The sequence below is a fragment of the Scaptodrosophila lebanonensis genome, unplaced genomic scaffold (genome assembly GCF_003285725.1).
Source record: "Scaptodrosophila lebanonensis strain 11010-0011.00,11010-0021.00 unplaced genomic scaffold, SlebRS2 tig00000098-arrow-pilon, whole genome shotgun sequence".
In the NCBI taxonomy this organism is placed as follows: Eukaryota; Metazoa; Arthropoda; class Insecta; order Diptera; family Drosophilidae; genus Scaptodrosophila; species Scaptodrosophila lebanonensis.
The window spans coordinates 2,313,908-2,341,401 of record NW_022060568.1 but is presented as its reverse complement, the minus strand read 5'-3'; the positions used below and the strand labels follow the sequence as shown (position 1 = coordinate 2,341,401).

General features: G+C 37.9%; 1 protein-coding gene across 6 annotated transcripts; it reads right to left on the bottom strand.

Moving 5' to 3' along the window:
* Positions 1–1,896: 1,896 nt before the first annotated feature.
* Positions 1,897–26,499, bottom strand: LOC115627793 (myb-like protein U). 6 transcript variants are annotated; one of them, XM_030523615.1, is made up of 7 exons: positions 26,210–26,499; positions 21,308–21,504; positions 9,979–10,086; positions 4,078–4,442; positions 3,725–3,860; positions 2,513–2,728; positions 1,897–2,426 (listed from the first exon to the last, which is right to left on the bottom strand). In XM_030523615.1, exons 2-7 carry the CDS (start codon positions 21,446–21,448, stop codon positions 2,361–2,363), a joined length of 1,032 nt encoding a protein of 343 aa, XP_030379475.1. In that variant the 5' UTR covers positions 21,449–21,504; positions 26,210–26,499; the 3' UTR covers positions 1,897–2,360. The 6 variants fall into 6 exon arrangements, with proteins under 6 accessions (XP_030379475.1, XP_030379476.1, XP_030379478.1 ...); XM_030523616.1 differs by having other exon boundaries at positions 3,725–3,845; XM_030523617.1 differs by lacking the exons at positions 1,897–2,426; positions 2,513–2,728; positions 3,725–3,860; positions 4,078–4,442 and adding exons at positions 7,680–7,792; positions 8,311–8,652.
* Between the last annotated feature and the right edge of the window lie 995 nt (positions 26,500–27,494).

The following is a 27,494-nucleotide window of genomic DNA, read 5'->3' as shown; positions in this document are numbered from 1 at the left end:
ACACATACACTGACACAACATTGCATCCTTCCTTCCCTTTCATGCACAGAACCACACAGAAGACGCGTGCCGCTGTCTCACTTAACATATTGCTGTTGTTTTTGTTGGTGCTGTTGTTGTCTTTGTTGTGTCTACATATCGCATGCACAAGCATTTCGATTGTGCAATACTAATTGCCCAAAGAAAAAGAAAAGAGGGGGAAAATCTTAGCGATATCGTTTCCATTATTTCACTCCATTTCCCATGCAAGAAGTAAACGGAATTTTTTGCGATCGTCAAATACAAATGTACATACATACATATATACATAAATATGTATGTATGTGTTATGTAAATAATGTTGTTTTTGTGGTGGCAGTGGTCAGACACTCCGGAAGTAGCTCACACCCTTGAAAGTATTTATAGCAAAGGTCCGACCACATGTGGTGCGGACACTTCCTTTATTTTACAAGAGGAGCTCGAATTTGAGAATATTTTCTTTTCAAAACGCAATACAGCAGCAGACACTTTACAATTAAGCTACGGTCAGATGCGAATAATTTGCATACAAATCTTTGGCACTCTAAGATAATCCTTTCTAAGCGAATGCATGGGCGAGCTCAATCGCAATCCAACCTAACTTAGGATCACCTTTATTATAAGGCTATTCGAAGTGAGGTAATTTGTCTGTTTTTGGTGTAAACTTAGCTTTACAGCTCTAATGCTGAAGTTCAACGGCAAAATATTTCTTTGCTCTAAACGGTGCCAAGAAACCGATAATTAATAAGACCTCTACATTTGTTTTTTGAATTTTAATTATTAGACAAACATTTAGGTTACACGGAAACGTATAAATATACCTTCAAAAATTAATTTAGTAGTGCTTCGGCGATCAACTTTTCAACGAACTTGCAGCATTAAAAATAAATGTGTTAACATTTGTGGATTTTTTTGTCAAATAAAACAGTTTGCGGTTACAATAAAAAATGTTTATTTAGTTTATTTATACACATAAAAAATTCACTTAAGCTGCTACAAATCATTAAAAAACACATTTCGCTTAAATTAAACAACTCCAGTTAGACAGAAGGTGAAAAAATGTTTAAACAATTTAATTGCAAGCTGCGCTTTGTTGACTTTTTTGAAAACTCCAATATTGCATACAATCTCTATGTACGAATATGTATGTTATGTATGTACATATGTATGTATTTATATAGGCTGTTGTATATTGTCGATATATGCGATCATGTGTGTGTGTGTGTGTGTATTGCGACACCAACAACAACATATGTACATACATAAGTATGTATGTACATATGTAAAAATGTTGTCGTTAAGCAGAATGAACGCTTTCTGTATATTGCTTTCTTCTATGTGTGTGTATGTACTTCCACTTCATTATGTAAAATTAGGTTTTTAACGCATGTGTCTTTAATATAATTAAAAATAATAGTAAATAAAACACCACAGTCATGATTTTTAAGTAAAAAAAAAATATTAAGGAAAATGCAAACAACATTTACGATAAAAGAGAATGGAAATAATATCAAAAGTGAGAGCGGAAACTTGGAGAGTGGGAGAGTGAGAGAAAAGTGAAAAAGAACAGAGTTAGGCAGTAGCAAAATATTTACAAAAGTGTGATTAACAGAGAGAGAGAGAGAGAGAGAGAGATAGAGAAAGAAAATGATTGTAGGAGTGAAGTGTTGGAGGGGATGGGATGGGAAGGGGGGGGAGGGGGGAATAGAGAGAACGAGTGAGCGTGGCAGAGAGTGGCTGACAGTTTTCTTTTTTATTTTTGCAATAGGCGTTTTTCTTCTTCTTTTCTCATCATATATTTATATACATATGTATGTATATGTTTGTATGTAGTATGTATAATAAATTGTGTTTTTTTCGTCGATTTATATTCGTACCAAAAGAAATAAATAAATTTTGCTTGATTTTGTTTTTTGTTTAAATTTCGATTATAATTTTTTTTGTTTTCTTCGCATATGTATGTTTGTTTTTAACTACTTTAACTAATTTGCTTTTCATGTTTAATGCATTTGAGAGCATTTCAAGGCAGAAAATATAATTTTGCTAAAAAGTGGTTTATATATATCATTATTTTTGTTGGTTTGTGTTGGGCCAGACGATGATGCACAACAAAATAATAGACATTTTTGTGAACATGGATTTGTGTATGTATCTGTGTGTCTGATACAAGTGCGTGAGTGTGTGTGAGTGTCTGAGTGAGTGAATATGTTTTTTTTTTTGTTTTTTGACTTTTGTTGTGGAGAGCAAATCCTGAACAGTTGAGTGAGTTGACTTGACTAAACGCTGTTAGGGATTAGCATGGGCAGCACAGGCAGAAGGACGCAGGCTTTGCGTGCCCCTCCTTAGATCAGGGCCGTTATCAATTTGGCCTTGAAGTTCACGAACTTCTCGCTGGTGGCTGCCACGCGCTGTAAAACAAGACAAACAAAAAAAGGAAACAATTCCATTAGCCAATTACTTCCCCATTATGTGCAACCAGCCAATCCCCCCTTACCAATATCAAGTCCTGAACCAGATTTGCCAGACCACGATTGGCCAGAACGACCAGGCGCGTCACTGGGCCGGGAATACCCTCGGTATAGCCATCGGCAGTACGTGTGCTGTCGCCGCTGGCATCAGTGTCGTCTGTGCTGCCGCCGCTGCTTGCGCTGCCGCTCACGCTGTTGGCCGCCTCATCGCCCTGCTGGGTCTGCACACTGCCCGAGAACAGCTGGAGAGAGTTGAGAGAGGAACGCGTTGCAGAGAGAGGGCTTAATATTCAATTAAATTTCGGGAGAACAGTTAAAGAACATCTGCATTGGTTCCATTCCTAAATTAGGATAATGGTAAAGAAATTCATTTCTAAAATCTGAGAACAAATCTGGGAGAAAAGCTGAAGAATAGCTGAAGAGAGTTGAGAGAGGAACGCGTTGTAGAAACAGGGCTTAATATTCAATTAAATTTCGGGAGAGAAGTTAAGGAACAGCTGTATTGGTTCCGTTCCTAAATTAGGATATTGGTAAAGAAATTCATTTCTAAAATCTAAGAAAAAATCTGGGAAAAAAGCTCAAGAATAGCTGAAGAGAGTTGGGAGAGGAACGCGTTGTAGAAACAGGGATTAATATTCAATTAAATTTCGGGAGAAAAGTTAAAGAACAGCTGTATTGGTTCCGTTCCTAAATTAGGATAATGGTAAAGAAATTCATTTCTAAAATCTGGGAGAAAAGCTCAAAAACAGCTGAAGAGAGTTAAGAGAGAAACGCGTTGTAGAGAGAGGGCTTAAGAAATTAAATTTACCTTTATGCTTATGTTTATTACTTCCGATACAAAATTTCTTGTATTTATGTTTAAGTTGATTTTGAAAAATGCCGTTTCTTCTCCGTCTTAAGTCTATACAACTAATGCTTGTCTAAGCTGGCTGAATCGATCATTACCATTCTTTATTAGCAACTTGCTTAAATTGAATAGTTTCAGAATTCTTGCATGAATAAAATTCTATTAAAATTGGAATTGATTTAAAAGAGTGCCGTTCTCTCTCAATAACTACCTGTCGAAACGTGCTCGAACTAACCACAATATTCTGAAAATAACATATCAATAGTAGTTCCTATATAAATTTATAAAACTAAGTATGTACATATATTAATTTGTTAGTTTTGGCAATAATGACAATATTTAGTTTGTAGTTCTCTATAGTTGTTAGAATTTTCTTAACGTTAATACTTACGCGCACCACATCCAGCAAGAAGTTGCCCGAACCGCCGGCGCCCAAACTATTGCCACCAGCAGCGCCGCCGGCACCACCGCTTGAACCGCCCGCTAGACCAGCTCCGCCGAAGCTTAGGAACCTTTTGAAAAGATTACTTTTTTTTTGCGGTTTTGTTGGGGGGACGTCAGAAGCGAAAAGTGTTCGATTAGTTGGGTGTGTTGTGTCTCAAAATTTCAAGGGCTTAGAGTTAATGTGATCGATGATTAACAATCGATAATAGGTATGTGTGGTTGCCAATGATGCGTGTGGTTTGTTCGTGTGATTGATATTGTACGCGCGCTGTTTAGGGGATAACTAGCGATGAGTCTTACCTCTTGTTTCTATCATCCAAATCGGCCGTCTCTTCCGCCGAGTCGAGCGTCAGTTCGTCAATGGCCGGCGACTTCGATTCCGATAGCTGCAAATCGTTGCTGTTGAGCGCCTTGACATCATTGCTGGCACCGCTACTGCCACTGCCTGCGTTCACTGTGGGCAACTCATTGTTAAAGCTTAGCTGGATGGGTTCGTTCGATTTGAGGGGTATGGGAGCTTGGGCCACGGGTGAGACGCTGGCTGCCTGAGCGGCTACAGCAGCGGCGGCTGCTTCCGCCTCTTTTACTTGACGGGCTACACGGATTGTCTCCTCGAGTTGTTTGTTAATCGCCGATAAATCGATTTGTGTATCGGTGGCGCCGTTCTGCGGTGTTTGTTGTCGTTTTGGTGGTGTTGTGGAGGGGCAGGTATGTTTTTGTTGTTTGTTTCGATTTAGTTGATGCATATATGTGTACATATATACGATTTGCAGAGGCATTGGGCGTATCATTTAAAAAATTTTGAATTTTGCAGTTGATTATGTGCATTTCATGTGTAGAAAGTGGATTGGGGAACGGGGTGTTGTTGTGTTGGAGTGGAACAAAGGATTTGGCACAGCGTAGATCGTTATGTATGTTCATTTGTATTGTGTAGGTCAGAGTGAATAGGCAATATAGATAGAGCGTGTGCGAGAGCGAGTCGCATTTTGAGTGCATTTCGGTGAGTTTTGGAAGAACGTTTTGATTTTTTTAGCGCCATGATATGAGTTTTGTTTTGAGAATTCATGAACATAAAGGTTAAGGAATTGTTTGTGTGTGTGTGTGTGGGTTGGTGGGTGGTTGGTTGGTTGTGTGTGTGTGTGTATTTCGGCATATTTTTGTATATGTTTCCCATTTGTTTTGGTAATTATCATTATTATTGTTATTATTGTTCGAGTTATTTGATGGAAATGCACGTGCACATAATGCAATGTATTATTGTATATAGTATAGTTTGCGTTTGATTCATTTGGAATATTGCATTTGTTTGATTGATTGCAGTTGATGATTTCATTTTGATATTGATTTTAAGTTTTATAACAGGTGTTTGAGGTATTTGGTTTTGTTTCGGTTTTTTTTTTTATTATTATCATATTTTGTAGTTGGTTTAGATCATTGTGTTATTTGCACAAATCGAATCGGTTTAATGGAACATGAAAATAAAGAGAAAAAGATACAAAATAAACAAAAGAGAAAAACAAAAGTAGTTAAGCCGTGAGCATTATTGAAATTTATTTTCTACAAATAAAGCCAATTTCATAAATAGTAGCACAGACAGCGAGCGAGTAAGTAATCAAGAGAACAAATACTTTAACAGCGAAATAAATAGATTCATAGAAAGATAGAGAGCGAGAGAGAGAGATAAAGATAATAAGAGAGAGAGAGAGAGAGAGAGAGAGCGTATTTTGCATGTTGTATCAAAGAGCTAAATGGTTTGCGTGGGTGTACAACGCAAAATTTTTGGCTTTGCCTACAACATGCGCTCGATTCCATAGAAGAAACTAAATCATAGTAGAAAGAATATTTGAATTTGAAAATAAAACGTTTACTGTACAGTTTCCAATGCGCTATTGGAATAGAAAAAACATTAAAATTCTTTTGTTTTTGCTCCTTCATTTCATTTGGTTTGTATATTATGCAAAATCATGTGGGGGCGATCGGCACAAGGTGTGAGTGCAAGATGCAAAGTGAGTGGATTCATATGTACGAATAAAGACACTCACATTTGTAGCCGAGACTGATTTGAGTGCAGTTGCGATAATAATGAGTGCGGTGCTTAAGCATGGAACAAAATGTACGGGAAAAGGTGTACGATTTGTGGGCATTTATGAGCAGTGACGGAGAACTTGAAAGTGGCTCTCGAATCATTGTCTTTGTATGTGTCTAGGCACCAGAGTGTTTCGCAGGGAGGCTTCTACAGATAACCGCGGATAAGAATATTTAATTGAGGATGTAATATTGTAAATGACTTAAATTTCTACCATATAAGTATGTTTGTTTGTATATATGTAATAAAAACACCTATTAACTTAAATTATAAAGAATATGTGCGAGAGTGAAGAGAGAATGAGAGCGAAAAAGCACTATAGCAAGAGAAAAGAGCTACAATAGCTTTTCGATAGATTGGCTACTCAGCGAGCGCAGGTGAGACTGACAGACCGAAAAGAATGCAGGATACAGAGAGAGAAAGAGAGAGAGAGAATGAGAGAGCGAAAGAGAGCAGGCGAGGGCAATAGAGAAAAATAGAATGAGAGAATGAGTCAGATACATAGCTGAACAGATAAGATAGTCAAGAGAGGGAGACAGATAAAAGGATGTTGTGCATATCAAAGTGTATTGAGAACCAGTGTAAAAAATAATATAATACAGTAATTTCGAAACAAATACAATAAAACATTGCCAATTTTTAACAAGTTATTAAATTTTTGTTGTTGTTCTTGTTGTTCATTAAATTAATTTCATTTTGATGTGTGTGGTTGTTGATTTGTTGTTGTTGTTGTTGTTGTTGCTGTTGTTGATCATGTTGTTGCTGTTGTTGCCAATTGCTTGAGAATTTTGCTGCAGAAAAATTTGATATACATTTTTTAAATTATTTAAAACCAATTGTCGTAATTTGAATTTGCAAAACGCGCTGTTGTTGTAGCAAATTACACGCACTTTGTGTCTCTATCGTCGTCGTGTAGCCTCGGTGGTTGTCGTCGTTGTTGTTGTACCCGATGACGTCTTGGCATCCGCGTCAACCTCATTATCATCATCAGGCTCAAATGTTGGCAATTCGATGGAGACGCGAGTTCCGCTGTCGCTGTCGCTGCTGCTGCTGCCACTGCCGCTGCTGCCGCTGTCTGTCTTGTTATCGTCATCGTCGTCATCGAAATCGGCATCGAAAGTGGTGCGTGCGCTATTCGCGGTGTTGCCCTGAATGGCCGTTCGCAGCACCGTTGGTCCCAGAGTGCGCAACAGTTTCGAGATTATGCGATTCGCTTGCTCATCAATTTGCTACAACAACCGGGGCAAAGGTTGTATTTTGTGAATCGTTGGTATGTGTCGTTGGTGTGAGTGTGTGTGTGCAAAATTGGGCATGTTGGACAGTGTAAAGATTAGTTTCGGTTTGTTTTTTCTTTTTTGCAATGCAATACATTGATTTCGGATAAGAAAACTTAATATGCTTAATAAAACGGTTGGGAGAGGCCGTTCGCCTAAGTTCAAAGGGTCGTTGCTACGAAAGCACATGGACAAAAAGATGGTGTGTATAAAATTCAGGCCGGTTGCTGTCTAGACTACACACACAATGCATATGGGTTTGAATGCGTGCTAAATATGCAACAAGTTAGTCTTGATGGGGGAGGGGAGCTAAATTTGTTGTTGTTTCTTTTTTAAGGGGGTGTTGGGCGGAGGTGGGCGGAGATGGGGGAGAGGTAGGGTTGAACGCAACGCGTTATGCTACAGACTTGAGTTGTTGTTACTGGAGTGCTGTTTTTGTGGTTGTTTTTGTTGTTGTACTGCGCTTGCGTAAATCCTTTGGATGGAAGATGTTGTGGTGGTTGTTTGTTTATTATTTTTTCTTTAGAATCAATCATAGATCGGCAATAGTTTCGTTATTTGACTTATGTTGTTGTTGTTTTCATTTGTAGTAGCCTTTGTTGTTGGTGTTGACAGAGTTGTTGTTGTTGTTGTTGTGGTGGTTGTTAAATTATCTCTGGTTGTAATAAAATAATTGGTAGAATTTAATACACGATTTATATCAGCTATAATTGTTAGCAATTGTGAGTCATCGATGCTATTGTTGTAGTTGTTGTTGTTGTTGTTGGGATAATCAACTGATTGAATGGCATTGGTACTGGGATTTATGACACTAATTGTTGTGCTTGTAGTTGTGATGGGAATTTCAGTGGTTGTGCTAGTTGTTGTTGTTGTGGTGGCTGTTGTTGTCAGCGGCTCATCGCCTAAAAATCTAGACAACAACTGTTCGGGCACAGACTCAACACTAGAACTCATGGGACTGGGCGAAGTGGTGATGGTAGTTGGAATTGGTATGATCATGCTATTGGATACATTATTGATTGTTGTTGCACTACTACTAGTACTAGCTGCAGTGGTAGTAGTAGTAGTAGTAGTAGAAGCAGCAGTTGTTGTTGCTGTTGTTGTTGTTCTTGTTACGGAGGGGGTGGTGGTGGTTGTTGCCGATTCATTTGTTATGGTCTTGCGCGGACTCACTTTGTTGCTCGACGCTGCCGTTTCGGGAGCAAAGGTGGGTAAATCGATTTTGACTCTAGAGCCGCCATCATTGCCAGCATCAATGGCATTGGCGTTGTCGTTGCCAGTAGAGCTGCGGTTGTTAGTGCCACTGCTGCTGTTGTTGTTGTTGCTACTGCTGCTGCTACTGCTGGTGTCATCATCGTCGTCCTCATCAAAGTCGACATCAAAGTCATCGTCGGCGGGGGTGGTGCTGCCACCTCTAGCACCGCCGCGATTACCCGCTAAGATACTGTTAAGGACGCCGGGACCGGCAACGCGTATTACTTGGGCAATAATGCGATTAACTATTGAGTCGATTTCCTAAGGAGAATCACACAGATAGATAGATAGAGAGAGAGAGAGAGAGAAAGGGAGAGAGAGAAAGAGAAGAGAGAGAGAGTGGGAGACATACATATGCAAAACTTGACTTGGCTGCATTTTCTGAAAACGTTGTGTTTCTGTTTCTGTTACGGTTTCCATGAATGACTTTGATGTTGCGATGGTGCGACGTCCATATTACAAGTATATAGTAGTTGTTAAAATCATACTACAAGTATGGTTGTTGTTTGCGGCTATTGTGGTTTTTGAGGCGCTTTAATTTTGCTCATTCTTCGCATTCATTTAGCCAATTGTTTGATGGGATTGCTGAAAACTTGTGGCGCGTTTAATGTTTGTTTAATGCTCGTATTGCTGATTGTTGTTTCTTGATTGTTGATATTGATATTGATGTTATTTTTAACTTCTTACTGTTTTAATACTGTATGTGTTTTCGAGGTCAAAGTTTAGGCTACTGGGGTGCAGCTACATAAGTATTATCTAAATAGCAGGGTTCATGCATTTGGTGGTGCTCTATGTGGAGAATAGTATAATGTTTTAAATACGTGCACTTTTAGACCTTAGACATGCATAGCTACAGGGAGGAATCTCAACATTATCTTCCGCCAACGATATTGGGTGCATAACAAAATGAAATAATCAACTATTTCCAAGAGATAGAATAACAACCGATTGGGCACTTAATTTAAAGCCAGGTACTCTGTTTTCTTGGGTGCCTTTATGGGTCTTTGGTTAACATAAGAAAGAGATATATATATGTATATATAAGTGGAGCACTCGGACTGCATCATATATGATTAAGTATCCTTTTTTTTCGTCGATTCGAACTCGAGATCGGGCTCAAAATTGGTTAGCTCTGGTGGTAAACTTTCGTAGTCCTTATCGCTGTCAGTATTCTTGTCATCATCATCAGCATTATTATCATCATCGTCATCAGTATCAGTATCAGAGTCTTCGTTGCGTATTGCAAACAGGCGCTGCTCGTTACGCTCAAGCGTTGGATTCAAAACCGTGCCCAAGACGATGGGACCAAGGTGTTGTAAGATATTATTGACTAGACGATTGATTTGCATATTGACTTCCTAGGAAATGTTTAGGCATACAAAATTAACAATGCTGCGCTGCACACAAAGCGCACAAAACAATGCAAAACCAAATAAAAAAAATATACAAAACTAAATAATAGATGTGTGGGTGTGTGCACTACAGCTATGAGGCATTCTTCTAACTGACACTCTGACATTTGATAAGAAATACGCTATACATATAAATTGAGTTAAATACTATAGTGAAGGCAGCTACTGTACATACCTTTGTAATGTCGGGGAACAGCTCGCGCAACAGTCCAATTGTTCTTTTGTTGCGATCGGCTATCAATTGTTCTTGGTCTTTGGCGCCAAGTGTCAAGACATCGATTTCCTGTAATAGTCCAAGATCGTGATTCACAATTAGATTACAGCGAACAAGGTTGCGTCTCTTACATTACTTACATAAACTGATTGACAGACTGAATAATACAATTTGCAATTGTTTGGCTGACCAAAATGAGGCAGCCAATGCAAACCCACAACCAAAAGAGCCGTCTAAGACTTTCACTTTCGGACAATGAGTTGCTGAGTCTGATTTTTGTTTGTAATTAAGTTTCAAGTGTAAACGGTCATAATAAATAGCCTCGTAGGCGAGAGTTTGCCGCATGCCCATTTATAATTTGAAGACTTAGAGTTACTTTTGGGGGAAACCCGCATTAGAATATGTGTTTAACAAGCGATATATGGCTTGTAATTGAAGCACGGGCATGTTTAAGTAGAATTATGATCTTTGGAAAATGTGTATACCTTAATTAAACAGACACAGATTGTAACTATCTTTAATCTATTTACAAGTATCTTTGCTCGAACCTTTGCTACGATTTGCTGCCCCACATTGGGCGCCATATTTTCCGCACCAAAGCCTGTTTACTTTCTACAAATTGCCATTCATTCAAGCACTTTTTTGTTGTTGTATTGCATTTGTTGGTGCTGTTCGTAAAGTGGGGGAGCTGCCCCCAACATCAACCCAAAATCAGTTGCCCAGCAATTCCCTAACTTTCGTGTCAATTTCTTGCACTCTTCAATGTCATGCCTCATCACGTGCAACTCGATGAACTCAACTTAAATGACTACACGAAAAGTTGTTAACCTAATGGCACTTTCAACGCTAACTTAAGAAAATATTGTACAATAAATTTTCAAATTGCATTAAAATTGCATAGGGCTGAGCAAAATAGTTGACGGAGGGTGGCTGGGGGAAGGGGGGGGGGGTAGGGCGGGTGGTAAGGTGCTGGGCGGGTGATGATAACTTGCGACAATCAACAGCACGAGTCACTAGGCATGCCTACAGAAGCGGCAACAAGAAAAACAACAGCAACAACAACAACAACAGTTATGAGACATAATAGTCGTGCACTTTGTGGGCATTGCTGTTGTTGCTGGTGCTGGTGCTGGTGTTGGTGTTGCTTTTATTTTTGTTGTCGTCTTTTGTAACAATTGTCAAGGTGCACAAAATACCAGCAACAATCTAATAATATAGCATCAACACTTCAACAATTGAAAAACTTTGCGCCAACTTTTAGCTCATTAAGTGGGTGCTGGCAGGGTAGAGCGGGAGAAAGATAGAAATAGTGAGAGAGGGGGGAGGGAGGAGGCATCTGTACCGTGTACCTGTACTATGGTACCTAGAAGCTAGGTTCACCAGCAGTTTGGCCTATTGCTGTCTACACTGCGAGAAATCAACTAAATCAACTAAATCAACTAAAGAAAAATGTAATCAACATTCGACTCAGTATTTCACAGATTTCTAACTTGAAAAATATAAATAAAACAGTCTGATCTAATATAACACGTTTATAATAACTTAATTCATTAATTAATTAATCTCAACAACATTGATTCTAAATTGTAATGTATTGTAGATTTGTTGTACTTGTTTTCAAATAAACACATATTTCATATATATTGAAAACATTTTGGAAGACAGTTTGAGGGTTACAATGGACTGAATTTATTTCCAGTTCTCACTTCACATTCTAGTACAATTAGTGGGCCATCGACGTAGAATCAAAATTTAATTAAAAATGAAGTGGGAACAAAAATGTTATTAAGCATAAGAAATATGTACCTACAAGAGTTTTTTTTCTCTTATACATAGAAAATATAATGATAGGATATCCAGCTGGTACCAAAAATGTCATTAAATAATATTTAATAAATTATAATATTCTTCACCTATTTAATATTTAATAAATATTTAATATACTTCACTTCAAGAATTATTTGCCTAGAAAAAGTAATATGACATCGATCTGGTCTCAAAAATGTTTTTAATTATTGACATTTGAAATAAAAATGGCATAATTTATTTAATGTCATTGAAAGTGGGGGACATTTCAACTATTCTTCCAACTACTTTTTTAATTTATTTTTATTTTTTGTTTTTGTCTAAGAGAAAAAACGCATCATGAAATATTAAATGAGATTAAATTATAAACATTTTTGAAGTGGTCTGGAAGGTTATTTAATAAAAGTTAATAAAGTTTGGCTATTTTTGAGAAGAGAAAAAGTAAAAGGTTTTGAAATAAATAATATTGTTGTAACGTCAAAAAAATATCAGGAGAGGTTTAATTATTTTTCGGCGGATTCTGCAAGTGTAGTTGATGCCTAGAGGTTTCAGTTTCAGGTTGCAGGTTGCAGGTTGCTAGTTGCTGCCAACTGGCAACATTTTAATATCAAACAATAAAATTGTCACGTTTTTAAAAAGTTAACTAAGAAAAAGTTGAGTGCGTTCAAAACTACGCGCAAGGTGGTTGGTTGGCTGGTAGCTTCATTCATTTTACTGAGACACTCACTGAGAGTTGCCTCTGTTGCTGTTGCTGTTGTTGTTGTTGTTGTTGCTTCTCCTCACTGTTTAATTGACTCAAAAAGTCAGCGCGGAAGTTGACTTTACACGCAGACGGAAGTTAATGCCGCTGTTGACGTCGAATGTTGGCGTTGACGCCGATGCCGACGCTGCCGTCGACTCTGAGTCTGTGTTCGGCTTCAGCTACAGCTACAGCCACAGCTTCGGCTTCGGCTTCGACTACGACGGTGTGGCAAAAATAAACTTTTGTCAGTTGTTGGCTCTCTTTGCAACAAACTGTTGCCAAAGTTGCGGCCGCCCACATCAGGCCGATGACTGGCTGCCAGGCATATGGCATTATAATTAGCAAGTATCCATCATATTTAAGCTGTCTGTCATACTTTCTGTGACAATTGTTTGATATGCCTTGAGTGGCGCTCAAACTCTCTCGCCCAACTTTTATACGATTTGCTCATTAAAGTCAGTCACAAAGCAGTTGGGCGCACTTTACACACCACATACCATATATATGTACATACATACATACTTGTATGTATATACATACATGTATGTACATAATATACTCGTAAACGAATAATTGTCTGGATGTCAGCGCGTTTGTCAGTAAGTCAGTCTAGCTTTTAACAGCGTCTTAATGAATTTGAAATGAGTGCGACTCAGTTGAAAAATTCAATAATAGCAGCACGACCGTCCGTCCGTCCGTCCAGCTTCAAGCTCAGCAATCCTACCAACACCAACAATCGACGTCATTATAGTTATTGTACTGAATTTTAAATGGCAGCTGTTATGTTGGGTATTTTTCGTGATTTTGTTTTTGATTTTTATACATTTACACCCCTCCCATTGCCCGCTGCCATTGCTGTTGTACCAAGTTTGAAGACGGAAGGAGTATATACATATATACACAAGCTATACCTATATTGCGTATAGCCTTCATTGTCTGTAGAACTTTCGTCATTTTGGCAACACTTTCTGCCGGGTGAGAAGAGAAGACAGAATCCACAACCGTTCTGAAAGTATTTTGGCGTCTAAAGCTTACGTGAAAGTGAAATTTCAAGATATTCCTCACGACTTCTTTTTATTTATCGATTCATTTAAATGACTAGATTAACATTCTCGTTTCTTGTAGGAATATTAATTCTGGAACTATGTGCATTACTATATATATGAAAAGTATTTAAAAGAATATGCAAATAGTACCTGTTCTTTTAATATTCGTAGCAAAGACTTGGGAGCAATTTTAATGAGATATTCATGACTATGATTTAATTTTTGTACAAGTAAAATATGCCTAGCTGGCTTATCTTGGGACACAATCCATAACTGGTAAACAGTGTAGAAAGGTCGTGCAGTCGAAAAAGTACGTCAATTTATCAAAAATCACTCAACATCTTTTGTAAAATTAATGGAAATGGATTCTAGACTGATTTGTTGACAAAAAATCGCTTCTTAACCATCAACCACCTCCCATATTTGCCTGATTTAGCTTCATAAGGACGTCGATGAAAAGAAGGTTTAAAACAAAATGTGTTATTGCTTCGGAAGCTAATTATTTCGACAAATTTACGATTCTTTGTTCCTATTTCAAAGACTTAAAGAAGGCTTCTTCAACTCGAAAGCTTCTCATTTCGATCACATTTGATTGGCATTTAAATTTTAGAATTGTATTGAAATGTGAAGACTTGCATTTAAGCTGCAAAATCTCTTAGTTTGTAGCCCACTTATACAAATGTATATTTAAATTGTGCGACTAGAAACCTTTGTAAATAGAATTGAACCTGTTTCTGCGTTTATTTCGCTTTGTCATTTTGCCAAAACCTCGCTTAAATTTAACACTTTATTAGCACATGTGTTAAAACTTTTGATTGTAATTTATGTTGCAATCATTTTTCGCATTAAGTTATTGCACTTTATTTTCAGTTTCGTCGCTTTTATCGCTGTTTTGCTTATTATTATTATTATTTTATATTTTATTATTTTTCTGTGCTACGACTTTTTTATAATTTGCCGCATTAACTCGGTTAAGGTCAGTTAATTTAAATGTAGCCTGCTTTGCTTGACTGTTGTCATTTAATTTGTTTTTTTTTTTCTTTTGCGTCTGTCTTGTCAACGTTTATTCATCGGCTTTACATATTTTTTTTATTTTCAAAATGCCAAGCACATTAATCGATTGTGTTTGTGTGAGTGGGTCGCGTGTGTTTGTAAAGATGGGTATTAGAGATTTAAAAATATCGATAGATGCATTAGCGCTGCATAAATCAGCGATGATAATAAGTCCACATTGATCAACTTAATCTGCATAATGAAAACAAATTTCAATGTTAACGGTACACAAATGATTTGGACTTTTTTTTTGGTTCATTTTGGTTTTTGAGCGTTTTATCGATAGCTTACTTATTACAGATCGATAGCTAATCAATGCCAATAGCTATAAAGTAATGGGTGCTTTTAATACCAAAACTTCGTATAAAGAATTGCATTTTTGAAGTATCTTTAAGGCGAAAGGAATCGATGCATTAATGTTTAGAGAGCTATCTATTGATCTTTTCGGCATTCTCGTTTATTGTGTCTTCTGTATCAGTATTTTAAATATGTACCATCCACCGATTAATTACCAATTACCAATGCCATTAAGCGCAAATGGAATCGATGCATTAACATTTGGACAGCTTTCTATATCAGTGTTCAACAGTTTCATCCTCTTTCGTATCTGGCAGTATCTTACAAAACTGTAGGGATGGAAGAATGTTCTGGAATCGATATCGGGGTAAAATGCACATGAATATATATCGTGTTGTACTGTAATTTCGCTGCCTAATATCGATACGCATTCCCACACCAAGCTAGTAATCGTAATCCTCGATCGAGTAAATATCGATGCCAATACGCAGGCCTGTTGCACAATTGATCTCATTAATACTTGTATATTAATACTTTTGTACATTTTTGTATCTATAGTTTTCCTTCTTTTTTTTTTTGTCATGCGTCCCACTCTAACGATTTTACTGTCTGTCTGTCTACTCGGTTTGGGCCATTTGTCTAGACCTTGTTTAACAACGTTTTGTACAAACAACAAGAAAACGAGCAATAGATTGGCTTTTATAGCCAGCAGCTAATATAAAATACACGACACAATTAATTTTGAAACTGGCACTAATTTATAATGCATAAATAAATAACACATAAATAAATGCATAAATTTTTTGCGCAAAACACAATATCCACATAAATAAATACAAATCATATACTGCCAGAGCAGCTGCCCGGCTATTTAATTCTAGAGTCGCGAAAATAATGGATGTTTTGTTTAGCAATTAGTTGCCGTTTGAAATTTGTTTAGCACACACATTATGTGTTGTGTTTGTGCATTTTTTATGCACGCAAATTATCGGCTAATACAAAGCTACTAATTATCAGCACTTAACATTTATAGGCAAGTGGAGGCTTTTTATGTTCAGTTGGAATTGACGACTGCCCCACCAGGAACTTATATGCATTTGTTTAAACAATTACACACATTTAAATGCACGTTAAGTTGACAGCCTAAGACATTGTAGTCTTTGAAAATGAAGCGTTAAATTTTGGAGCGTGTATATACATACTTGTACTTGCATGTGTCATTATCTCCTTTTTGTTTAATGCATTTTTTACAGAATATGCAACCAACAGTGAAAATTGCTTAACGGAAATGAACACCATCGGGGTAAAAATCCTAGAGAAACGCTTTCAAATATGTGTCTGCTACTATCCGACAAAAACAGTTGGATATCTTATATTATTCCAATCAGCATCTTGGCATTGTCAGTCAGCGTGTGGCAGGGTTTCTCTTGAGTCTTAAAATCTTTTCCTGCAACCCGAAACTTTTGCATCTGATTCAGCTCAAATTTGTGGCACATTGTGATTAAATCTAATCAATGGTTTCTTTTAATGATCAGCTGTGGAACAGTAAGCGATATACAAGTAATGTAATTATACGATCATTAAGTTCTGCCTTCTGTCTTATTATAAGTTATTGAACATATTACAAAATGGTAAATCCTTCCTTTGTTGATTTGCAACGAAACTATAAGCATTATCTTTTCGAATGTGAACAAAAACCCTGGAATTTTTAGTACGTCTTTATTGTAAATAAGGCGTTAGACACATCTAATTACTGATATAAATTGTTCGATTGATTGCAATAAAATTATTTATAATTAGTATGTATATGGCTGCCGTGGGAATGATTGGTACAACAAAGTGTATTTAAGTTGCAGGACTGTAGCGGGGAAAGGGGTGGAAGCAGGGCACGACAATAACGATCTACACACAAAATTATTTATTAATAATAATATTGTCACTCATTCAATTTTCATTCAAACAACATTGACATTATGGCCATTTTGCTTAGAATTTATTTAATATTGTTTCAAGAATGTTGTCCCTTCAAGAAAATTGAACAGTAAACTCAACATTGTAATAATAATAATTTCTAGATATTCGAGAAATTCAAGTCTTGATATTTAAAGGAAGGCCTAATAAATAAATACTTCAAATAAATGTTCTTGTAAAATAAAGTAAGCCAATAACAGAATATATTAGTTTGTTGTTTGTCGAAAAGATACTATAATTAATCAAATACTCTTATAATTGGTTTGTTTTAGGTTATTCCTACTGTACATTAGCATTAACAGCAGCAACAACAACAACAACAACATGCCTAAGTCGACGACTACTATATTGTATGTAGCTTTGGCTTAATGACTGGCAAGCGTTTCGGTCTTGGCGGCAGTACGCCACTTAAAAATGCAGCTACCAACAAATTGCCAGCGGCAGCAGCAGCAGCAGCAGCAACAACAACAACAGCAACAACAGCGACATGCTACAACAAATTGCAGTTGACTGAATGCAACTGTGCACGGCACAATGCGGCGTATGCGTGATATTTGTTGGCTGTTGGCTTACATAAGCACAGCGAGTCGGCGGCATCGACGTCACTCTTCATACAGCACACTTGGGGCAGCCCCACTCACAGTTGTTGTTGTTGCTGCTGTTGCTGCTGCTGCTGCTGCTGCTGCTGCTGCTGCTATGGGCATTTGAAAGTCGTTGCGCTTCAATTGTCGTTGTTGTTGCTGCGGCTGCTGCTGCTGTTGTTGTTGTTGTTGTTGTTATATCATTGTTGTTGCAGACACGTGCTAGCGCAAAATAGCAGTGTTGCTGCTGATGATGAAAAATAAGAAGAAGTTCAGCAGAAGAGCTTATAACATGCAATTGTCAATAAATTGAACAAATCTGTGCACATTGAGGTTTCTTCTGCTCAGCTTATTGTTGCTATTCCTATTGTAGTTCCAATTGTTATTGCTGTTATTGTTGTTGCTAAATGATTTATGGCGCAAGCGTGTCAACACGCTGAGATGAGCATCAAGCGTGGGCAACAACAACAACAACAGCAGCAGACAAACATCGGCTGCCGCTGTGGCTGTTGCTTTTTGCTGCCGCCTCGACGAACAACTGTTTGTGGGTTAAATATTGACCCAGTTAATATTAGGTAACAACAATGGCTTAAATGTTTGTGGTTATGTCAAAATGCGCTTTGCCATTTGCCTCTGCTTTCTTTCACTTTTCTGTAAATGTTGTGTGTGTGTGTGTGCGATCAAAAGATAAAGCCAAATGTGTCAGTCAGCCAGTCAGTTAGTCAGTTAGTCAGTCCGTCATTTGGTTGTCAGACATTTTGCAAACGCTTTGCCAATATTGTAGGCGTTTGTTGTAATTGTTGTCGATTATAGGTCTGTCTGTAAGTATGTATCAGCCCACATTTTCAAATTAAATTCACAAATTGAGTGTTAATTGCGGCTCCCATGGCTGTCAAAATTCCCCCACTTTGCTCCCCACTTTTCTGTCTGTCAAGTTTATAAACATTTTCTTAATTTTTGAAAGTGCCAATTTGTTGCAGTTTGCGACATTTTGTGAATTCGTTGGTTAAAATACCACATCAAACATTTTGTAGTGGATGCAGGGGTCAGCAAATTCGATATTGTTGGCTTTTTAGAAACTGCTGTGAATAATTTTTAGTCCTTGTCTATTATAACACTCAATAAAAGTTTATAAAAGGAATGAAGCTCGTCTGTTCCATCGCATATTTAAAATTGTTGTACTTTTCTTTTGGCTTACTAACGCTGTGGTTAAAAACAGCAAATACACAAATACAAACACACTTCTTTGCGATTTACTTCTTAAAGTCTACTTGGAAATTAAGACAAATGTTGTTTATACTTTTTCAAAACTACATATGTCTCAACTTGAACGATATTATAATATTAAAGTATCACAATGTTATGTTGCGATGTCGTTGCATTCTAAAACTACAAAACCAAACATTAGAGTAGTTTTACAAATCTTCAGAAACTTCTGGGGGTCTGATATTAAAAACTCCCTAAAAATTAAATTTAAAAAAACCAAGACATGACATTTCAACTGTGAACTTTTGTTATTCCTACACTTTAGTATTCTTAATGCTTTTGATAAAAACAAAATGCACATACAAGTATGTTGGAGGAATGCACTCAAAAAATTTGATGAGCTCATTGCTTCTAGTCCCCGAGATATAAGGGTTCATACAGACGCACAGTTCGAGCTCAGCTTGTCTGAGGTGAGGTTTCTATGCTAACAATATCCCTTGCTAGGCTGCCAGCTAAACAATAAGTCATTCACTTGGCATACGTGATTTGAGTTATCGTGGGAAAATATTTTCGATCTAGCTATTGTATGCGCTGTAATATTTATTAGCTGTAGCATTTACGAGTGTCGATTTTCGTTTTTACAAGCATGATCAATTACGATGTGAATGAAAATGCTTGTCCCAGGAAATGTAAAAAAGAAGACTTTTGTATGTAACATGCTCGTATGTAAGTGGACCCATAAGGGAACGCCCTTCAACGTGCGGTTTGTCTCTAATCTCGCATATTATCCGCCATATTTTCAGACATTTATGCCGAGTGTTGTACACAAAAGTGAAAGTCAAAAGGCATAAAACATGAGTTTCGAACAACAACTGTGAAAACAAATGAGACAAAAGTTTGCTGTGCATTATTTTGCCGTGCTATTTTGTATTTTTGCTCATTTGTTATTGTCTTTGGACAACAAATTAACACACCTGAGCGGTGAGCAAAGTAAACAATTAAAGCCTGACCTAGGTGTTAATTGTAGTTACTTGTGCACAATGTCACAAAATGCAGTGCGATCGATTGGCACGAGACGAGCTATCGATTGGCGATGTTTATTTTTCGATTTTTTTTGTTTTTTTTTTTCATTGTAAATGAAGACTTTCGAAAACGAACAAAATCCTTGAATGCAAATTGAAAGAGCGTGCGAAAAAGGCCTTCGCCAATTGAAATGCAATTAATTTGTCTAATCAGTCAGCATAATTGCAAGTGTAAACGAAAATTGAGATTGTTTGCTGCAATTAAGTAATAAATGTGCATTGCTCAACAATCGTAGCCGGTTTGTATTTCGTGTGCCAATTTTTCGTGCAACAACACAGCAGCCAACACCCAAAAGAAATACTATAAGTAAAATGTGCGCAAAAAATCGCAGTCCAGCTGCTGCCAGCTCGCCTAATAATACTCAATTAGTCACTCAACTTCGAGTCCGCTCGACTGGTCCGAATACTGGAGCTGGGGAGCTCGAGAGCTCGGGAGCTGGTGAGCTGGTGAGCTGGAGTTGGGTGACTGGTGACTGGAGACTGGTGACGGCACAGCTGATCGCTGGCACGCTGATCGTCAAGGAAACAAGTGTGAGTGTGCCAGTGCAACTTCCTTGGCAGTTGAATGACTAGCGACTGCGGTCTGGTCACGCAGGTTCCACAAACATGTTGCAACTCCTGTTTTTGGTCAGCCCAAAGACCCCAAGACCCGCATTTGTTGGCTGTTGCTCGAAAAAGTAAAAGCACATTTTTTTTGCTCGCTGGTTCAGCTGCCGAAAGTGGCGTTTACACGGAAAATCAATTTGAGGAAACTCTGTCGGAAGTTTCAAGAAATGGCTCAAAAAAAGTCGCGTGCAATAAAACCAAATCGTTTTAAAGAATTGTTGCTATTTGACAGTTTAATGATCAGTTATTGACAAACAATATTGATAAAAAGAGAGACCAATGTTTAAGGACAGCTTCAGCCTCATTATTCCTTACAAAATATTTACTGGCCATAAAACCGAATTGTTTAAATTTGATGAAACATTATTAAAAAAAGGCACCTAATTTACTTGTAATTCTAATGAACTATTTTAGAGTCTCAAAACTAATTATTATATATTGTTTATCGAATAAATAGGTGTGCTTAAAAAATGCAATGTTTCTGCTCATCATTAGATTTTTCATTTAGATTTTTCTACTATATAGCGAAATATTTTACCAATTGCAATTACTTGTAGATGCAATGTGTGGCTAATTTGATGTTCAAAGTTTTGTGTAAATTTCCTGAAATGCATTTTTCAGTTTGAACGGCACTCTAAACTACTTAAAAACGGAAACTTGTTGGGTCAGCCAGCACTTACTAGATTTTGTAGCGCTTACTCATCGAAAAGCAAATACGCTCGATTGTCGAGTGCCTCCGACTGTTTAAACAATGGGGAAAAAGGGCACACAATCGTTAGCTAAGTGCTTGACTCATGCGCTACCTTTTGAGCTACCTTGCACACACAATTCTATGTGTGTGTGTGTGTGTGTGTGTGTGTGTAGAAGAGTATATATGTAAGTATGTCTAAGCTCACTCACCTTGCCATTGGCCAGAGGTATTTGCAGCACATCCAATTCCTGATTGCCAGCAGGCAGGGGGACGGCATTGATCATGCAAATGAGGCTGCACAGACCGCAAAGGGCGAGTGTCAACATTTGCTGTGAGCTTTGTTGCCTCATTGTGCCGACTTGTCGTGTGTGTGTGGGGCTGGGGCTGGGGCTGTGTTGGGAATAGTCTGCAAGTAGATAGGAAAACAGTTGCATAAATAGACGCATTTTAATAAAATTGAGCAGCTGAGAAGCTGTGCTATTTTATTTGTTGCTATTTCACAAAAAAAAAAAAAAAAAAAATGCTATCGATGCTATCGGCTATATGGCGTGACCTTGAGACCTTGGCACAACTTGGCCCGAGATGATGCGGCAGTTTCTTTTCACGTTTTTCTGTTTTACAACCAAAAATTAACAAATTGTCAATAAAATATATACACAAATACAAATTCAAATACAAATGCAAACACAAATACATGCAAACTGCACACGTCTCAAAATTGTTGTACGATGGTTTTTCAGTTTTCGGTTTTCGGTTTGAGTTGTTTTATTGATTTTGGTATTCTAGGGTTTTCGGTTTCGCTTTGTTATACGAAGGCTAACAAGTGCGCGCATTTGCCACTGAATGTCGTAGGCATGATTGTTGTTATTGCTGTTATTATTATTATTATTATTACTATTTTGTTGTTGTTGCTTTTTTTGGTAGTATATGCATATATTTATTGGCTGTGGTTTATGCTAAAATCCGCCTGTCAATAGCCGGCTGGCCATTTACGGGTGTGTGTCAAGTTTAAATAGTTAAGATTTTTTTGACAATGTCAAATGGCGATCAAGACATGTGCGAACACGCTTAACGAGCTCTCAAACTCAACACTCACACACAGGGCGTATGCGTAATGTGAAAAGTAAAACATATGGAATGACATGTTAGGCAGCACATTAAGAGAAAACCGAGCAAAGAGTATGAATGCGAACAAAGAGAGAGACAGAGAGACAAACAATTTTTAAAGCTTGTTCAGAATTATGTAATTTTAATTTGAGGGCAAGGCGTTTATTGGCATTTTAATTGCTTTGTGGGATTTTGGTAAACAAACGAATGTGTGACTCAAACGAAATACTGATGAACTGAACACAGATCCAGGCCACATATACGAGTATATATAATATGCGTGTCCGAAGAAGCACATAAAGAAAGCAGAGACTACATAGAGTATCCACTACATAATAAATAATTATGGATAATGGAGAAATGACAATCAATCATCAAACAGCTTAAGTCTCTCATTTAAAGTAAGCTAAAAATTACATGGGGCTTTTAAATTAAGGAACCAAACAGTGTTGGAAACTGAGGGCCCGGGAATAAAATAAAATTTCCCAATATTTTCAATATTATTTTAGCTCGAATATTTCAGTAGTAGGTTGGGTTGGAAAACGATTATAATTAATGAAATATGCGTAAAGCCCTAACTGATTCATTGTAGCAATTCATTGAATGCTGAAAATCATTCGAATATTAAATGAACATATCCCATGTGGAAAGTGTGTGGAATCAGGTCTTAAGAGAGTTGACCTGTGTTGGAAAAGTGATGGAACACCAGTGTCCTGCAATATTTAATGAAAAAAAGCTAAAGGGGGCTAATTGACATTAAACATTTAAATATATTTATCAACTAAACTAATTCGAAAGAATCTATGAATCTAATCATCGATATATGAATCCTAAGCTGCTCCAGCTTCAAATCTCCCTCATCTTCTTCATGTCTCATGTGCTCTTTAATGCTTGAAGTTCACACCAAAGCCGAAGACATTGAGAATTTGATGTGTGAATAATGGTATGCGACGAGTATGTGGTGTTGCTAGTCTCCAAGCGAGTGGAGAATTGAACTTGAAACCGTTCAATTTAGCGGCTATCAAAGTCAAAAGGAAGGTTGTCACACACATGCTACGCGACGATGAGAGACCATGAAAGACGCGCCATCGCCGTCGTCATCGCCATCGCCAGTGACTTCAAAGATGCGCAATCTTTCAGATTGTCAAACAGGCTGGCGATATGTCTATGCATTGTTTGGTAATATACATTGTTTGCATTGTTTGGTAAAACAGCAACAACATTTTTGTTGTCAATTATATAGTTTAGCGTGTTGGCGCCACTGATGCCAAAGACGTTGGTAACATGCAACGATGATGGCCAACGGTCAGCGGCTGTTAAAGTAGGGCGTAGCGCAAAAAAAGCAACAGAAAACAGAAGGAAGAGTGTGTGTGTGTGTGTGTGTGTGTGTGAGAGAGAGAGTGAGAGAGAGAGGGAGGGAAAGAAACAGTTAGTAGCAGATGCAAGCAGACAAACAAACCGAACAAAACCGCAAAATGTGTAAAGAAGCAGAGAGGCAGAGAGTTGTGGAAAGGGAGAGAGACGAGGGCGTTGAGGTGTGCGCAAGCGCAGGTGCCTGCAGCGCTTTGAAAGGGAGAGTGTTGAGCGTGCGCGAACCGGCAATAACAGTAACAATAACAACAATAGCAACAGCTACAACAACAACAACAAACAGCATGTGAGTTGTTACTGCTTGCTGTTAAGTTGGTTATGTCATCTGCATGGCTTTGGCGTTAACGCTGGCAAAGGCGTCCAGCAAGTCAGTTAGTTAGTCAGGCAGGCAGTTCGTCGTCAGTTTATCAGCTCGTCAGTCGGTCAATTCGTCAGTCAGTTGGTGTTGTTGGTGTTGGTGGTTGGGCTTTTCGGTTGTTGTCTTTGCTTTTACTTTTTTCACTGTGGCTTCTTTCTAGGAGGCAACACTGGTATTGCCCAGCGTTGAACGTCATTAACAATTGTCAAACGTGGCCGCACTTTGTTGGATTTGTTTTTGTTTTTTTTTTTTTGGTTGCCATGACTTGGACATTTTGAATAGTTGTTGGCTCGTTTTTGGGCCGACTGGCTGGCTGGCTGACTGGCTAAGCAATCAGTTGCACTACGTTTTCCATTTTTTTGGTTCATTTATTTGCATATTAGTTTTGATATTGCTCATACGCTCATTTCTGTAAATGCTGCCAACAGTTGGCTGTACATATGTATAAATTTATGTAACTGTGTATGTGTGTGAGTGTGTGTGTGTGTGTGTGTGGTTATTGCTACTGTCAGTCATCAAGTTTCTTGCACATTTTTACAAAATATGGCATTGAGTGCACGCCATGCTTAACATTTCGTAATTAAAACGAAACACACACACAAACAAATTGTAATAAAAATTGTGGGCACATGCAAACAAAAAATTACAAGAGACTTTTGCATGGTTTTTGGAGTGTGTTTGTTTGCATAATTTTTGCAAGAAGCGATTTGTTTTGTTTTTCCTTTTCATTTTAATTCGTTTGACTTGCATTTTCTATACGATTAAGTAGTGGAAGGAGTGCCTCAAACAAGAGAATTGTTCTGAGGCTGCCTTCAAACATGTACACGCGATGTATACATAGATATATACGAGTACAGGTATTCATGCAATTAGCATTGAAACCTTGAATCAGTCGGCGCTCAGCAATGCATTGCTCGCGCAACGGTGCGTATAAGCAATCAAACACTGTTGGTGCCAATTGCAGTTGAACCTTGAAAGACCACCCATAGAGCTGACATTACTGGTCAGATGATGTGAAGTGTGAAAGGGAAGTGCTTCAGTTCGAAATTGTGCAACATGGCTTCTTCAATCTGGATCTCTAGATCTCTAAGGTAGAAGCTTGCTGTTTGGAATAAAAGTTTTTTAAATCTTGGCCTGAAGTCGAAAGTAGTGTGAAACAAGAGAGGTTCCCTTTTGGAACTGAACTTGCAAGCTTATCTCAATTTTTATTCTATTTCCCACTAGATATAGTATAGTACTACTTGTATATAAAAAGTACAACCTAAGTCTTGAATTTTAGAAACTGAGCAATTTGCTTGATCTTCGGACTTTATTTAACTTTTTCTAACTGTATAGAATTGTTAGAAAGCGCCTTTTAGGCACAAAGAAACGTAAATAGTATATTCTTTCTTTGTATTTCTAGAAATGAGTCGTTCTGTACTAAGTCTACATGGATTTTAAACTTGCGTTTTGTGTGTTGGGGGGGGGGGGGGGGGGGGGGGATGAATTGATTAAAAGATGCCTTTAGGATTGTTCTATTCAAAAGTCCTACTATAATGAAGTCATTAGCTGGCCTTTTAGTTAATTTGTCGGCATTGTCAGTTAATTAATAAGCATATGTGTGTTCTATAAATCATATCAAGTTTCCAATAAAAACAACAAAAAGTGCATATCTAAATCAAAATAAAGGCTTCATTAGCAACACTTATAAAGCAGCAGAAACAAAAAAAAGAGTTAAATAACAGTTAAACGCACACGCGTCGATGTGTTTTTTGTTTTTGTTTTTTTTTTTTTTAGCACAAATTTGCAATTATTGCATGGCACAGAAAAAAAAGTGAACCAAAAAAAAGAAGCGTTTTAAGCACATACAAAAAAAATATTCGTTGACTGCTTTTCATAAAGAAGCAAAACAATTTATTATTTAAAGTCTGTAGTTTTTTGTGTGTTTTTTGCGGTTGCTTTTGTTATTAACGGAATTTCTGCTTATTGCAAGTATTTGGCTTGTATGTTCATACATCTGTTTAGTATGTATGTGGGCAGTGATTGTTGTTGTTGTTGTTGTTGTTGTTATGGTGGTTTTATTTATCGTTGTTGTATGTAGTTGATGTTATTACAATATTGCTTGTGCTCGTTGAATTTTTGGTTGTTGTAAGTTACACGCGACTTGGTTATACTTGTAAGTGTTAACACGATTGCCTCGTTGGCTTGCCGTTGGTCTGACTTGGTCTTGGATCTCTGGTCTCTGGAGCGTGTGTGTGTAAATATTGTGTTAAGCTTTTGTCTTATATATCCTCACGTTTTATATTATGCGGCAACGATGTCGGCGGCGACGAGACGTACGCGTTTTTCGTTTTTCTTCTTTTGTTGTTGTTGTTGTTGTTGTTGCTGTTTTGATTGGTACAGATAAACCAACAAAACCAAACGTATTACTCTGATACTCTGAGAGAAAGAAATTGAAATTGTTCGACTTAAAAAAAAATGATTTCTTTCTTTATATTTGTTGGTTTCTGTGGTTGGGTTTCGTCTGTAGTTGGGTTTTTTTATTTTATTTAATTTTTGATTTTTAGTTTGTTTGTTAGCTTCGCTAAACTGCGACTCGCTGGCTATGTCTTGGCAGTTGGGCTTGCAATTGATTACTAACGTGATTTTATCACACACAAGCGACTAAAGCTCGAACACAAAAGCCAACAGACTTTGGGCAGCTGCAGCGTCGACTGCGGCGGCGGCGCGGCGAAGCGTACAAGTGAGTGCAGTGGGCAGCAACAGTCGTGGATGGAGGGGAGTCGAACAGGTGGCAGAGAGAGGCGTCTGACGCGCGTCTGAGGCGACAGAGGTGGCGTGCTGGCGTGCTGGCCAGTGGCGTCAGCCGCTTAACGCCTTGCTGTCGACGTTGGCATCGGCGTCGGCGTCGGTAGCGGCGGCAGCGACGATGTTCGCGTTAAAGTCGTCGTAGCGGCTCAACTTGGAGCCGGCTTTGACTTGCACTCAAAAAATGTCGAAGAAGAAGAGGAAGACACTCAAGCACACATACACATGCACACACACACAACACACAAAAAAAACAAACAACAACAAAATACGAAACGAAAGTGAGCGCAGCGCTGACCACTTTTGAGTGGAATTCGTTTGGCGCGTCTTTTATTATTGTAATTTTGTTGTTGTTTTTTGGTTTTGTTTTTTTACGAGTATATTTTTTTTTAAATTTTTTGTATTTTATTATACGATTACGCGAATCGCTCGCTTGCCGTGGATGCTGCCGAATTTCCGCTTGTGATTTTCGTGACTCAAAAATTGCGCGGGCTGTTCAAGTACATGTGTACGAGTATGTAGTGTGTGTGTGTGTGTGTGGTTTGTCAGTCAGTTTGTCAGTGGGCCTTTCGGCCAGGATTAGACTAGGCTTACACAACCAAATGTGTTGTGTTCGTTTGCAGCAGCTGTGCAACAGGCATCAGACTTGATTATGCTCATCATCTGCAATGGCATACAATTTATGATCGGTTTTTTGAGTCTGTCGTCCTCTTAACTATCCATTTGTGTTTTTTTGTTTTTTTCAGTATGTATTTGTGTATATGGCCTTTTTA

What these genes read in the sequence shown, in the direction of transcription:
- LOC115627793 (XM_030523613.1), bottom strand. Translation starts at nt 21,448, where the DNA reads ATGAGGCAACAAAGCTCACAGCAAATGTTGACACTCGCCCTTTGCGGT. An exon ending in TACCTCTGGCCAATGGCAAG is followed by an intron (nt 10,087 to 21,307) that starts GTGAGTGAGCTT and finishes GGACTATTACAG; the next exon opens with GAAATCGATGTCTTGACACT. An exon ending in TGTTCCCCGACATTACAAAG is followed by an intron (nt 8,653 to 9,978) that starts GTATGTACAGTA and finishes GATTCTCCTTAG; the next exon opens with GAAATCGACTCAATAGTTAA.